At 39.4% G+C, this 14,824-nt stretch overlaps 1 protein-coding gene across 1 annotated transcript in view; it reads left to right on the top strand.

Annotated features, from left to right (window-relative positions):
• reln (reelin) overlaps positions 1–14,824 on the top strand; it is a 373,827-nt gene that overhangs the window by 216,235 nt on the left and 142,768 nt on the right. The window contains exons 23-28 of the mRNA XM_041202329.1: positions 5,660–5,852; positions 8,400–8,512; positions 10,359–10,496; positions 10,998–11,184; positions 12,349–12,554; positions 13,210–13,381. Coding sequence (XP_041058263.1) covers positions 5,660–5,852; positions 8,400–8,512; positions 10,359–10,496; positions 10,998–11,184; positions 12,349–12,554; positions 13,210–13,381 — 1,009 coding nt within the window. The remainder of the gene's footprint in view (positions 1–5,659; positions 5,853–8,399; positions 8,513–10,358; positions 10,497–10,997; positions 11,185–12,348; positions 12,555–13,209; positions 13,382–14,824) is intronic.

Below are 14,824 nucleotides of genomic sequence, written 5' to 3'. Positions count from 1 at the left end.
AACCACTACCTGTGCTGCTGCCTTCAGAGATCTTTGGACATGTACACCAAGGTCCCTTTGATCCTCTGTACTTCCTAGGGTTCTAACAGTCATTGAGTATTCCCTTGCCATGTTAGTCCTCCCAAAATGCATTACCTCACACTTCTCAGGATTAAATTTCATTTGCCCCTGCTCTGCCCATCTTACCAGCCCACCTGTATCGTCCTGTAATCTAAGGCTTTCCTCCTCACTGTTTACAACACCACCAATTTTTGTGTCATCTGTGAATTTACTGGTCATACCTCTTATTTTCACATCTAAATCATTAATGTACACTACAAACAGCAAAGGTCCCAGCACCGATCCCTGCGGTACACCACTTGTCACAGACTTCCAATCGCAAAAACAAGCATTGAGCATCACCCTCTGCCTCCTGCCACTAAGCCAATTTCGGATCCAATTTGCCAAATTGCCCTAGATCCCATGGGCTCTTACCTTCTTGACTATTCTCCCATGCAGGACCTATTCAAAAGCCTTACTGACGTCCATGTAGACTACATCAACTGCACTACCCTCAACTACACAGCTAGTCACCTCCTTGAAAAATTCAATCAAATTTGTTAGACATGATTTGCCCCTGACAAAACCATGCTGACTATCCCTGATTAACTCCTGTCTCTCCAAGTGGAGATTAATCCTGTCCCTCAGAATCTGTTCCAATAGCTTCTCTACCACTGATGTTAGACTCACTGGCCTATAGTTACCTGGTTTATCCCTACTACCCTTCTTGAATAATGGTACCACATTCGCTGCCCTCCAGTCCTCTGGCACCTCTTCTGTGGCCAGAGAGGATTTATTAGTGTCAGAGCCCATGCAATCTCCTCCCTTGCCTCACATAGCATCCTGGGATACATCTCACCTGGGCCTGGGGATTTATCCACTTTTAAGCCTGCTAAAACCATTAATACTTCCTGCCTTTCAATGCTAATTTGTTCAAGTATAGCACAGTCCCCTCCCTACACCTACACCGTCCTTCTCCATAGTGAACACAGATGAAACGTAATCAGTTAAAACCTCACCCATGTCCTCCAGCTCCACGCACAGATTGCCACTTTGGTACCTAATGGGCCCTACTCTTTCCCTGGTTATCCTCTTGCCCTTAATGTAGTGATAAAATGCCTTGGGATTTTCCTTTATCTTGCTTGCCAGTGTTTTTTCATGCCCCCTCTTCGCTCTCCTAATTACTTTTTTAAGTACCCCCCCTACACTTTCTATACTCCTCTAGGGCTTTCATTGTTTTCAGTCCTTTGTATCTGCCATGTGCCTCCTTTTTTTTTACTTATCCAATCCTTTATACCCCTTGTCATCCAGGGTTCCCTGGACTTCTTGGTCCTACCCTTCACCTTTACAGGAACATATTGGCCCTGAATTCTCACTATTTCCTTTTAAAAACAAGCCGCCAGATTTTATGCAAAGACTTAAAATTTATCCTATACATCAAAAGATATGCGGATAGTGCAGGAAAATAGTCTTGATGTAAAAGATCAGCTATAATCTCATTGAATGGTGGAGCGGGCTCAAAGGGCTGAATGGCCTACTCCTACTCCTATTTCTTATGTTCTATAGGAAGGGGTGAATTTTGAATAAAATCTATTCCCTTCCTCCTATGCATTCCTTACCCCTTAATCTCTAATTTTCAGATGACAGCATGCCTTAGCATACTGTAATAGTCTAATATAATAGAAATATGATCTTCATAAATTCTGTATAATTAACAGAGTAAGGAAATATTTCAGATTTTGTAGCTTGGAGGAATTTGTGTAATGCCAACATTAACTTTTTAGCCTATGCTTTTAGAAATAGCCTCAAGGAAAAGCAGATACATAAAGAGGTTAATGGGGAGGATGATGGAGCTGGTGGAGATGTGTTGAATTTGGCTGATGACCTTCATAGCCCTTGCCAGCCATTATCCCATGGGAAATCTCCAGACCAATTCACACTATCTAACTGATTAGTGGTTAAATTAATTAATGTTAGCTGATCTCAGCTGGGCTTCCATTTGGTTTGCTCTTGGCAACTCCACGGCAATGAGTTAGGTGCAATGTTGCTGTTGGTCACAGGGGAGTGATTGACAACATTTTCTTTATTGCGTGAACTTGGGTTGGATGATTTATCATTCAGTGCAGACTATTCCCTATCTCATTTTCTGCAGCAAGTGAAACGTGTCTAATCATGTGTAATGTTTCCATCAGTCACTTTCCTTTACCAAATAAGAAGCCATAAATTTGGAGTCAGTTAAAATGCTCATAAATTATTTAAATTTTAAACAAATATGATTAAATTATCATGGGCTTATTTTAGACCACAAAGTCATAATAAAGTAATTACAGTGCAAAACTCTTCTCCCAAGCAGATAGCTCACACAAGGTCAAGTTTACAGTTATCTGACACTGCCAGAAACAAAAATCTCTTTGCAGTTTAAACTTTATTGTAAATAATTGTTTTGAAATGATTTATTCATTTTCAAATCACACAGTGAACTAGGCTTATGACTGAATTTTAAAATTGTTTAACAACAAACTCAACAGCATTTTAAATAGATAGGTTTGAAAGTAGGGGATATGCGCTTAATGGGACAATATGACACCAGCCATCCTCTGAAGTGGTATGGGCTAGAGAAAATGAATGAACATATTGATTTGTCAAAGATTCTTAAGGAAGTTGCAGGGCTGGATTTCCCTCCATACGTTGCCCTAAATTGTTAGCAGAGGGATATCAGGGTGGCATACCTTGAGGGTTGTACTCTTACCACAACCCGCCTTCTGCCAGAAGAGGCTTGCATTTATTCCTGGAACAGCAATTGAATGTCTGAAGCAGTGGGTACTTATCTCCTTAGGTACCAAGGACATTCCCTGTTTAGGTATTGTCCTAGCCTTTCCTGCATAGAGAAACATCCCCAGCACATAAAAATGTGCTAAGGCAGTGTGCAGAAGTTTTACCTTAACAGCCCTCTGGAGGAGGCCAGTCTGAAACTGTTCCCCGTTTGATTGTAACCTATAGCATTAGAGGGCACTGAATTTGGGAATCAAAATGATTTCTGGGAAATAAATTATTCTTTATTAGGATGCTCTCCTGATGCTATCCTTGCAGGAAGGAAATTACCTTATGGGCAATTTAGAGAAAACTAGGGTTTGGAACTCTTCTGAATCATGCATGAATTAGGTGGATTTGATGCTGTGGCTTTGTGCAAGAAAAAACAAACTACATCAATCGCATCTTTTTTTACTGCAAATGACAAATTAAACAACCCATAAGAGGAAGGCAGCTTTATGATTATGGTGAATATAGGATAATGAAAGGCAATGAAGTAGAGGAAGTAATTGAGGTGAAGGGTTTTAAAGATGTCAATCAACTGGTCCAGTCAAATATTAAAATAATCCATAATTGAGATATTTTCTTGTAAATGGCATTTTTTTCATTCTTTATAAAATATGCATGGTTGTGTTTTGTGTTGTCTACAGCCATTGGCCATAGTTCTTGTGTAGTGGGAGTGACTAACACAAAAGGCATATGTAATAAAGACATAGGTGGAAAAGTCTGATGTTGGAACTCAACGGATGTTGTATCATGTGACTGGTGATATAGTAACACAAAGTTATTTGGGATTGTAGGATCTAAAGGGATTAGGCTACGTGGATCCTATTTATAACACAGAGGGATACACAGTCTATAGCCAGTAGTGATGTCACAAAGAATCACAGATATAAGCTACTATTTCTGGAACAAAGAAAAATTAAAATGATTTATCTCTGGGAACTGAAAGATGGGCTGGGTTAGCTTAGTTTCCATTCAATTGCTTCTTATTGTGCAAAAGAAGAAAGATGGCTAGCATTCTCAAAGTTCTCCCAGAAATCATCTTTATGAATAAAGGTTATGAAAACAGCCTTTGATTAGTAGCTGGGCACCCAAAATTTACATTAGACTGCTGAAGTTCAGCTGTCTCTTGCTATGACCACACATGTCGTATTTGTTGTTTGTTAGCATGTTTCAAAAGTGATGGCATCAAAAGAGATTACTCCAAAGAACAATTCCCATTCCATTCCATGTTCTCTGCCCAAAGGCAGGTCCTTTGCTCATTGTCTGCTGATGCTTCATCTTGAACTTTGTTTTTTGGCAGTTTTTTTTGTTGGTGGTTTGCCATTGCCTTCCATACTCGGGCAGTACGAGGAGGCAGGTCCCAAATCTTCCTCAGCCAGAACAGGAATTGACCTGCACTGTTGGCATTATTCTGAATCACATGTTCAGCCAACTCAGCTAACCAGCCTACCAAAGAATGATTACATGGCCATGTTTCTGTTGCAGCCAAAAAGACCATTTTAGATAAATTCCATCATGGCAGTATGGATAAAGCATTTATACAGTGGACCTCTGGAAACACCATTGTCCTTGCTGCCAGAGTACAGGGACAGCTTTGAACTATTTGGTTTTCGTTATTAAAATTCCATTGTGGCATAAACACTATACTTGGCTGCAGTTCCATGTGACAGCATGCATGAAGTCACAGCATATTTTTGTGTGCACTGTGAGGGTTAGTCTCTCCTCACTGAAGTATAGTTTACCCCAATAATCTATGATATTCAAAGGAATTTGAGACATTGTTACTTCAAAGACCTGAATTATTAAGAGTTGCATATCATTTATACTCAAACCTCAACTTATCAACAAAGCATATCACTTCCTGTTTGTACTCATTAATGTTTTGATGTAAAATATATTGATCAAATGGATAAAATGACTGTTTAGGAAAAGAGGGACAAAAAGCTACATCAAATACATGACAAAGGTCACAATTCAAATTTAAAGAATCAAAGACATTAAAAAAAGAAAACCACTCGTGGCTCTTTTTTTAAGCTGGAATTTTCCCCAGGGGAGAAGCATGAGATTTTTTTCCAGTCAAAGGAAACATCCCCTCAATAGTTAGCTGCTAATTGATGATAGATTGTGCCTATTTAAACCACGATGTGAACAGTGTCTGAAAGGGACAGACTAGGTTATAGGCCTGTCCATCTGAGGAACTAAATATTACAAATATGTCCCAGATCTGAGACTACATAAGTCATGCCAGCTAGTTAGTGCAGAGCCTTTGAAAATCTGAACCCTAGAGGATACCTTCATATAACTGCTTTTTTGTAAGTGAATGTTTTTGTTCATCAAAATAAGGAATCATGATGCTGGGAATGGAATAGTTTGCATTTTGGACACCTGTTGTCAAATATTTCCAGTTTAAGGATTACCTGGTTAGAAAGAGAGCAAAGTTCAGCCCAACAATGTGCTTCCGCCCCAATCTTAGAAGAACATATTCTGTTGTATCGGCACAGTATTTTTACGTTTCCCACAACACCCAACTCGTAGTCCCTCTCAGTAAGATTGGAAGTAGTCCCAAAATAATACAGCTTTATGCATGTAAGCTTACGACCTCCAGGAATTGGATTTGGGCAACCAGCAGCAAAATAAGACTTTTATCAATCAGCCTGGTTTAGATTTGAACCTATAGCTTCGAGGTGAATGGCCAGTGACTAACCAATCCAATCGCTTGCATTACTTTACTAAAGAATTCTGCCTTTAGCTTTATCCTAACAACTATGTCCACTTAATACTTCTTTATTTGTCATTGCTACAGTTTCACTGGAGATTCTAAAACAAGTTCAAGCATGCGCTATGTTGAAACCCAGTCCATGCAGATCGGGGCCTCATATATGCTGCAATTCAGCCTGCTGATGGGCTGCGGAAAGTCTTTTACGTTACACGTGGACAACCAAATCAGACTAGAATACTCCGCAAACCATGGTCTAACCTGGCACCTTGTACAGGAGGTAAATATGAGAGCAAGCTTTTCTAGGTTTTTGGACTTGCTAAATATGCACAGAGATATGGCCAGAAACTTGTAGCTTATAGGAACATACAAATATTATTGTCAGGTAAAGATCAACTGGTCCAATGTGTCTGTCCCATATAGTCATGTTAGAATTAAGCACCTTGACCCCAATTATGCTCCCACATACTATCTTTTTGTTATCATGCAATGATTTATTTTGTTGAGTTGCTTAATTAAAGTCGAATGAAAGACAAAAGTATTAAATTCTCCAAAGGAAAGTGAAATCATGAAATGATAAATTGAGCACTCCTGTGTTTGAAGAGAACCGAGGCAGCAGTTACAACTTTCCCTCCTGCAAATGTTTCCTTTGAGTGTGGTTCATTATTAAGAGCACTGAATTTACCCTACTCTTAATTAGGGTAATTCCTTTTACTCTTCAAGCTAACTACAGTTTTGTTTTATTTTTATGACAATCTTTTTAAAATAATCTAATGGGCTCAATGTTAAACATTGCAAAAATTAAATGGGTGCACCCTTTTTTGAATTGTGTTGTTGGGCAAATTTTATTCAAATTGGATGGGAACATGTACAGACTGCTGGTCATGACTTTACTGAGTGCTAACGAAAAATGACCCTGTGCAATGTCATGAATGCTAAGGCCCTAGTTTGTATTTTGGGGCCACTTCAATCCTGAGACTTGTTCCATATCTTTGCACAAATGATGTTTAGTGATGTTGGAAAACAGTTTACAATTTACATACGTTGTTCCTGTCAATCCCAAATTTTGCTTTTTGCTGCGTTTATTGTTAAGAATTTGTGTGGTCATTATTTAAACTTGCATTCTGGTGGCATGGCCTTCACTGTGACACCAGATATGTGTTTTCAAAAAATAAGGCCCCTGCTTGTGATTTTATTTGAACTAACACATTTAAGTCCACTTCCTGCTTAGGCATTTACTGAAAAGGTTAATGTCCATCAATATAGTTTTATTTAGTTTTGAACAGGGTTTTGATTTTCACAATTATCAATTCCATCTTCTCAGTCTGTGAAGACTTTATTTTCATGTCCAAATTTCTACTGAAACTGATGCAAATGCTTTCCCTAGAGGAGATAGCTTTGGCCCACAATCTTCTTCAATACATATCTTCTTAGCCAAGGACTGCCTTCTTGAAGATTTTCTGAAAGATTCCTTCAGCACCATTCCCTTCATCATTGCCAACATTGTACAGCATATCATAGGATTTCAGTAGGTGGCTGCTTTTGCTCCCCTCTAATGCTATTAAATTTCAGCTCTGATAGCTCCTCTAGTGCCACATTAGCACAGACAGAACTAAAATTTTAGTGGTTTCCACTTGTTTCTGGATCATGATGGCTAAATCTGACTGGAAGTTCCATTCATCACAGGACTGCATTGTGGTATGGAAAGAAGAAAACTAGGGCAGAATTTCTAGCTCAGCGGGTGGGTGACTGTGCGCCCGACCCGACTGAGTGTGAAATGACGCGCAATGATGTCAGCCGAGCGTGCCGACGTCAACGCGCAGTCGCACAATATTTCAGTTGGTGGGCGCGCGCCGGAGCCAGCAGCGCACCCGCTGACAATTAAAAGGCCTATTAAGGCCATTAAGTTAATAATTTTTCACTGCCCGTTCATCCTAATGATTGGCGGGCAGGCAAAAAGGCCAAGCGGTCTTTGCGTTTTTTTTGGAAACCTCATCCACAATCCATAGAATAAAAACTTTATTTTTTAATTAAAAATATTTCCCTGCTCATGTGACAGAATCATATGAGGGGATATGTTTCATTATATTTTTTTGTTCTTTATTATTTTTCAAAAATTTCTTCATCTCCCTGAGGCAGCTCTGTGCCTCAGGGAGATTATTCTGCATTCTCTCACACGCATGCATGAAGTTCGCGCTAGGCCTGCACACACAGGCAGCAGTCAGCGCTGCCGCTTGCGTATCATGCTGCAAGGCCCGCCCGCATAAAATCACGGAGCGCTGCTGATCGCAGGCTGTGTTTGGCTTCCTGAGCGCTCCCGCTGAATCCGCACGCCAAGGGCAAAATTCTGCCCTAGGTTTAGTTGTTTGGATTTTGAATCTGAAAAATATAAAAGTCATTTCGGGATGTTTCATTCTGGTATAGTCCTGTGGCTTTCTCGGAATATGAATTGATAATGTTGACAAATCAATTCCGGATGACCACTGCAGGTATTCCAACTATGTCTGACTCGGAGGCTGTTCTCACAATCTTGTTGAAAACCTTACAGGATTGCAATTTTGAAAATTATGCATTAGTTAATTAATGCACAAATTAACATGGACATACCATCTCAAAACACGAATTAAAAAAAGATCAGAGTTGTGAAAAGGAGACAGGACCTTGCTTACCACTGGACCAAATTCAGTTTTGTCTTTGCAATTCTGGATCTATCTACATTAATCCATTGATTCCCAAACTGTATTTTTGGAGCCTTTTGATAGGCAGATGTGGAATTTTAAATATTTGGTAATCTTGATACTTTCTGGCTTGACATATTTTCCTGCAGGAATGTTTCCCCAGCATGCCCAGTTGCCAAGAGTTCACCTCTGCCAGTGTTTATCATTCCTCGGAGTTCACACAGTGGAAAAGAGTAACTGTGTCCCTGCAACAGAAAACATGGTAAGAAAATCATTGCGGGCATTAATCCTTGGGAATGGGCCAAATATAAGATGAATCATTGTCTTCCCACCAACTGTCTCTTCACATAAATCTGCAGAATGTGAAATCAAAGACGCCAGGTAACTGGGCTATAATTGGCTCCTCCCCAACTTGTGACTACGGTTTTAATTATCTTAACAGCTGTTATCAGTGCAAATGAATTTTTAATCTCTTTAATAGCCATAAAAAAATTAACAATTTTCTGTTTAACATTGATTGAATGTGTACAATTCTTCAGTATCTCAGTGAATGCTTTCAAATCACAAAGAACACTGGTGCTTAAACATGTTCAAGTGTGTCAGAAGGGATTTGTTAATCTTAGCACCAATTTCATAAAGCATTTGATGAAAACTGCTGCACTGAGCCTGCCATTTTTCTTCCAATCATATTATGTACCAAGTGCGGCTTAAACAAATTACATTGGCTATTGCTTTATGAAAATGAATTTGTTTTTGAGTGTATATTTGCATATCAACACTGCTGATGAGATGCAGGCAGCTGTCGGGGACAGTTTTTTTTTAAACAAACGCAGAGTAATTATCACATTTGCGTTTTGGAATATAAATATTAAAATATTATTGCATTATCTGGTCCTTAACAGGGAAGATCTTGTTCTTACATTCACTTATAATCATCTGAACTTCCTAAGTGGTTGACCTTGAAAACTAGTCTGAGATTATACAAGGAGTATGACATATCCTAGCTGCCTTAAAGTCAATAATTCGAACGTCCTGCTATTCAGACCAGGAAGGCGTGTTGAAAGTGACACAAGAGCTCCAGAAAAGAAATGTAGTTTTGGGAGCAGCACACGTCATGTGGGAAGACAAGATTCAGCCTTACAAAAATCAGATTTACAGGCTAAATAACGTATTTAGAGAGGCATTTTTTACTAGTGCAGTATAAATCTGCAGATGCTCCATGTAGTATTTGACAAACATGGGACTCACTGGTACAATAAAACAACAATTTCCGCATTCAACCAATGCACCATGGCTTGGGATTCATTTTGTTGAAATTTAACCTCTTTGATCATAATATTAGACTTGACTATGATCAGAAGAAAACTTATTAGAGTTGGAGGTTTATTATAGTTATATGTGCCCAGGTATTTGCAAGCAGGTTCCTAATAAGAACCAGATTAGATTCCCTGCTCCATTGGCTTCACCACTTCAATAGCACTGTAGAGCAGTCACTGAGCAACATCAAATGTTCTTTTGTATAAACTTACAATGTTCCTTGTATAAAATATATTTTTAAAAATTAGTGTTTGGTCCTACTTATTTCTTAGTACCCTCCCATCTGGGAGCTGCTGACTCATTTTGAGATATAGTTGCAAATTGGCTGTCCTATGATACTTTACCCAAGTGACCATTCTTTAAGTATGAACCTGAACAGTGAATATTACCAGGTTCATCAATCGTGTTGTTGTTACAACCAAACATTACTCTATCCACAAGTGTGGACTTTCCACAATAATAATCAAGACCAGGGACTACGGCTGATCCTCCCTGCTCCAGTTCAGGAGATTCAGGCCTATTGTAGCACCTTAACTACCACCCTGGATGAGATCAGCTAAAATAAACTTGAAACCTCTGGCCTTCATGGCCCAGTTACATTTAACCAACTGAACTAATTAGGGAGTTATAAACATTTCTTTCAATAAATCTCCAGCGTACTTTGCAGCAATCGCTAATGATACAGTCAAGTTCCTCAGATCTGTTGATCTCCATATTATAAAAGGTTTTTCACACATCATTTTAGTTAAGTAAATTCTTAAGATTAATATCTTCTTTTTAAACTTATTCAGGTCAAGTGCTACACGTTTCCGTTGGAGCCAGAGTTACTATATGGTTCAGGATGAATGGGCATTAGATGATATTTATATTGGTCAACAGTGTCCTGAAATGTGTAATGGACATGGCTGGTGTTACAATGGACTATGCAAGTATGTTGAAGTAATAATATAGAAATATTGGCTGACCACTAGATATGTATATACATGGGCACAGGAATAGACCATTCAGCCCCTTAAACCTGTTCCATCATTCAGTTTGATCATGGATGATCTGCACCTCAACTCCATTTACCCATTTGATGCACATTCCTTGATACCCTTAGCTAACAAAGTGATGAACCTAGGATTCTAGAAATGGTCAAGACTTTTATAGTGCTTGAAGTCAAAGTAAAATCCATGATGGGGTGAATTGTACACAGGTGCATTTGGTAGACCGAATGCCTTTATCTCATTCCATATCTTGTTATGTTTAGTTACACACTTGCTTGCCTCTGTAGCCCAAAAGACTGCATTAATATTTATGACCTTAAAATCCCAGCAAGCATCTGTTTTATCAGTTCTTTAGGTAAATGAAGTTAAAATTCAGCTAATTGACAGAGTGCAGAACTGTAGAATCACAATAGCTGAAAATGGTAATTTCTTTCCTTAAAGCTGTGATTCAGGTTATCATGGATCTACCTGTAAGCCAGAGGCTATGTTGCCTTCAACAGTGACATGTGACTTTGAGAATGAGGCTGTGATGAAGAATGATTGGCAGGAAGTAATTGGTGGACAAATCGTTAAACCAGAGCAAGGCTGTGGAGTCATTTCCTCAGGTTCATCACTCTACTTCTCTGAGGTACAATTCACTCTTCATCCAATACAACCTGAACCTGTTTTTTAAAAAAAATGTGGCTTTTATAGCATCATGTGAGTATTTGTGCTCATTGCATGCCATTTTTAAGGTTATAAATGAAACAAACTGCTAGATTCCATAATAGCTCATTTGTTTAGATCAGTGACCTCAGTCAGGCAGGGATGAGAGTGTTACAATGGGCATTGATGACCTGTGCTAAGCAAGAGGAAAATCACCCAAGATATACATTCTCATAACCCCCACTGTAAAGTGTGGATGTGAAAAATCCAAGCGAAGATAGCTTGACTATTATGGTACCAAACATCGCTCTCCCCTGTAGCCACTGCCGAGGCTCTCAATTGAAGGTTAATCACTTGACTGAGGTGCAGGAGGTGAGCAGGTGCCCATGGAACTATGCACTGTGTCTTTGAGACAGGAGGGAAGAAAATCTGCCTGTGGGCTCCAGTCCAAGATAACAGTTTGTTTTCCTATGTTTTTCAAAGTACAGCCACCTTTGATCTTTTTCACCCTCCACATTTTGTAAGTGATTTTCTCAGCAATTCCATCATTTTTAAAAAATTCATTCGTGGGATGAACCAGCATCCTTGATGAGCCCATCCCTAGTTGCCCTTGAGAAGGTGGTGGTGAGCTGCCTCCTTGAACTGCTGCAGTCCATGTGGTGTAGGTACACCCGCAGTGCTGTTAGGAAGGGAGTTCCAGGATTTTGATCCAACGACAGTGAAGGAATGGCAATATATTTCCAGGTCAGGATGGTGAGTGACTTGGAGGGGAACTTCCAGATTGTGGATTCCCATCTATCTGCTGCTCTTGTCCTTCTAGATGGTAGTGGTCATGTGTTTGGAAGGTGCTGTCTAAAGAGCCTTGGTGAGTTGCTGCAGTACATCTTGTAGATGGTACACACTGCTGCTACTGTGTGTTGGTAGTGGAAGGAGTGAATGTTTGTGGATATGGTGCCAATTGAGCAGGCTGCTTTGTCCTGAACGGTGTCAAGCTTCTTGAGTGTTGTGGGAGCTGCACTTATCCAGGCAAGTGGGGAGTATTCCATCACACTCCTAACTTACATTGTTGGTTGCCTTAACAACGTTAAACTTAAAAGCGTATCAGATACTGTAACATTAAAGTTGTTACATTTACTTGCTCATCCAGAATGGGAAGAGGCAGCTAGTCAGCTGGGACCTGGACACCCAATGGGTAGACTTTATCCAGTTCTACGTTCGTATTGGAGGGAACACAGGCTCCTGTAACACACCTGACAGCAGAGAGGAGGGTGTGTTATTGCAGTACAGCAACAATGGTGGCATAACCTGGCACCTACTTTCAGAAATGTACTTTTCTGACTACAGTCAACCCAGGTAAGAGTTGGGAAGGGAGCACTTACATTCCAGTGCCTTTTTTATTAGATTTAAGTCAATTAAACACACGCTAAAGGCAACCTCTGGTACCGTTGCACCAGGTGGCACAAAGTTGCTCTGCAAAAGTACTTTCACCAAATTTGTCATAGAAGCATCACCAGCTAATTACATTAAAGTCCTGCTATCAGTGCCAGCTCTCACATCAGCTTTGTACAGCAAATGAAATAGCATTGTTTCAGCCAAAGGAACTTGTGGTCTCTTCCTGAAGTGGTTTTCTCTGACTCTAGAGATGACAGTAATCTGGTATAAAATGCTTATGCCCCACAGGCCACCATTTTTCTGGCAGTGGGCTCAACAACTGTGCTGCGTTGCTGCAACATGTGGGTTTTGGGCCAATGCTCCCTCGCAAAGTGAATTAAAGAATTCTGCTTTTCCATCAGAGGAAAGCATCAAGGGAATATATGCACTCACACCCAGGAAGGAGGGAAAAAATAAGGTTCATCTGCATCTGGTTCAACAGGGAGGCCTGGGAATTAGATTCTCTTATCTGACAATGGTTCAAGCTTGTAGAGCAATGGGAAAAGAAATTTACTGGTAAACAATGAAACTAAACAGAAATCATTTTGTTTTTGATAATTTATGTTGCATTCAACAGATTTGTTTATTTTGAGCTTCCGGCTTCTGCCAAGACCACCTGTACACAATTCCGCTGGTGGCAGCCTGTTCATTCGGGTGAGGGATATGACCAGTGGGCTATTGATGACATCATCATTTTATCAGAGCGACAGAAACAGATTATCCCCGTCATTACGCCAACAGTCCAGCAGGTAACAAATGTGACAATTTTTATTATAGAGCTTTACTTTGAGGAAATCCAGTTAATGAATAAACAAAAAATATTACTACAGAAAACCTGTAGTCACCAGGAGTGTAAAATAAAATTCAGTGTGTTTAACAGTTAAAAAGAAGATATTCCTTTCCATCCCCAGATCTGGCATTTTGCAGACAATTAAATTACAGTTTCATTAGTGATGATATCGCTGGGTTAAATCAAATGGCCTTCTTGAACTCCCATCAGTGATGTTCACAACTAATACATAGACACAACATAAAATACAATGGTAAATAAGCTCAATCAGCAGGTTGGAAAGTTAATCCTTACAATACTCCAGACACTTACTCTGCCAGACACAACTGGGTTGCAGATAGCACGAAAGAGTTTTGATGTAAATTAGCACAGCAAATATCAGCCTGCAGTTGTCTGCAATGTAGCAATGTGAATTATGCAATCTGCACTTTATATTTTCAGAAATTTAAGTGATTTTATTTTTATGCAAATTTTGTTAAGGCTATTTTGTTTAGTGGTGTGTCATTGTTATTCCTGATGTTTGAATAGTTTTATCACTGTAACATTAATGTTGATTGCCACATCCTAGAAAATGAGACAAACACAAAATCTGACTGGCCCAGAGAGACCTGAGTTTTCCTGAACCTTCCAGTTGTCCAATTTAAAGCAAGCGCTCAGTAAAAGTAATGGAGACAGGCTTCTTTTTAAGTAGTAAATTAGTGTAAAATAGTAAAGAAATGCGGACAATTTTAAAAATTCACCTTGTCTTCTACTTGGGAGTGTAATGGGAACTGTAATGTATTGGCATCAGGCAGATAAGGTAGGTCAATAAATTGAGTTAACATCCATTTAACAGATTCAGCAGCTTTCAGCAACAGTATTTTTGTGTAACCAACTTTTCATCTTGCACTCATCAGGACAGATGGAAGAATGACAAATTTCAAAGGGAGCAACAATTTATACTGCATGAGAAAAGGGTGCTGATTGGTTGGGAAGTCGATTCTGATTGTTTGAGGCGTTATAGTTGATGTTATTGTCCAACATGCTTTCCATTAATTAAACTGTTAAGTTTTATTAAATTGTTGTTCCCTTTGAAATTTGGTGTTCTTGCATCTGTCCTGTAGAGTGCAAGATGAAAAGCGTTGACAGCATGTCTCTTTCTTCAGCAATACTCAAGTTCTGTACTACCAGTCAACTATTTGTAACCAACTTTCTTGCTTCAGTAAAGTTAAATGTTTATTTTGAACATATTTTTCTTCAGTGGCCTTCTGAGGTGCTGTATCTGTTTTAATGTCAAAGCTTTGTGGACTAAGATGAAAGAAGCCCATTCAAAACCTCATGCCCTGCCAGTTAACTCAAGTGTAACCTTGCCAGTTGCTTCCAGGGAGTTAATTATTAGAGTTCCTAATCAAGTACCAATCAT

This window comes from Carcharodon carcharias, chromosome 13 (genome assembly GCF_017639515.1).
Source record: "Carcharodon carcharias isolate sCarCar2 chromosome 13, sCarCar2.pri, whole genome shotgun sequence".
NCBI classification, from domain to species: domain Eukaryota; kingdom Metazoa; phylum Chordata; class Chondrichthyes; order Lamniformes; family Lamnidae; genus Carcharodon; species Carcharodon carcharias.
This window is presented reverse-complemented; position numbering and strand designations above follow the sequence as displayed.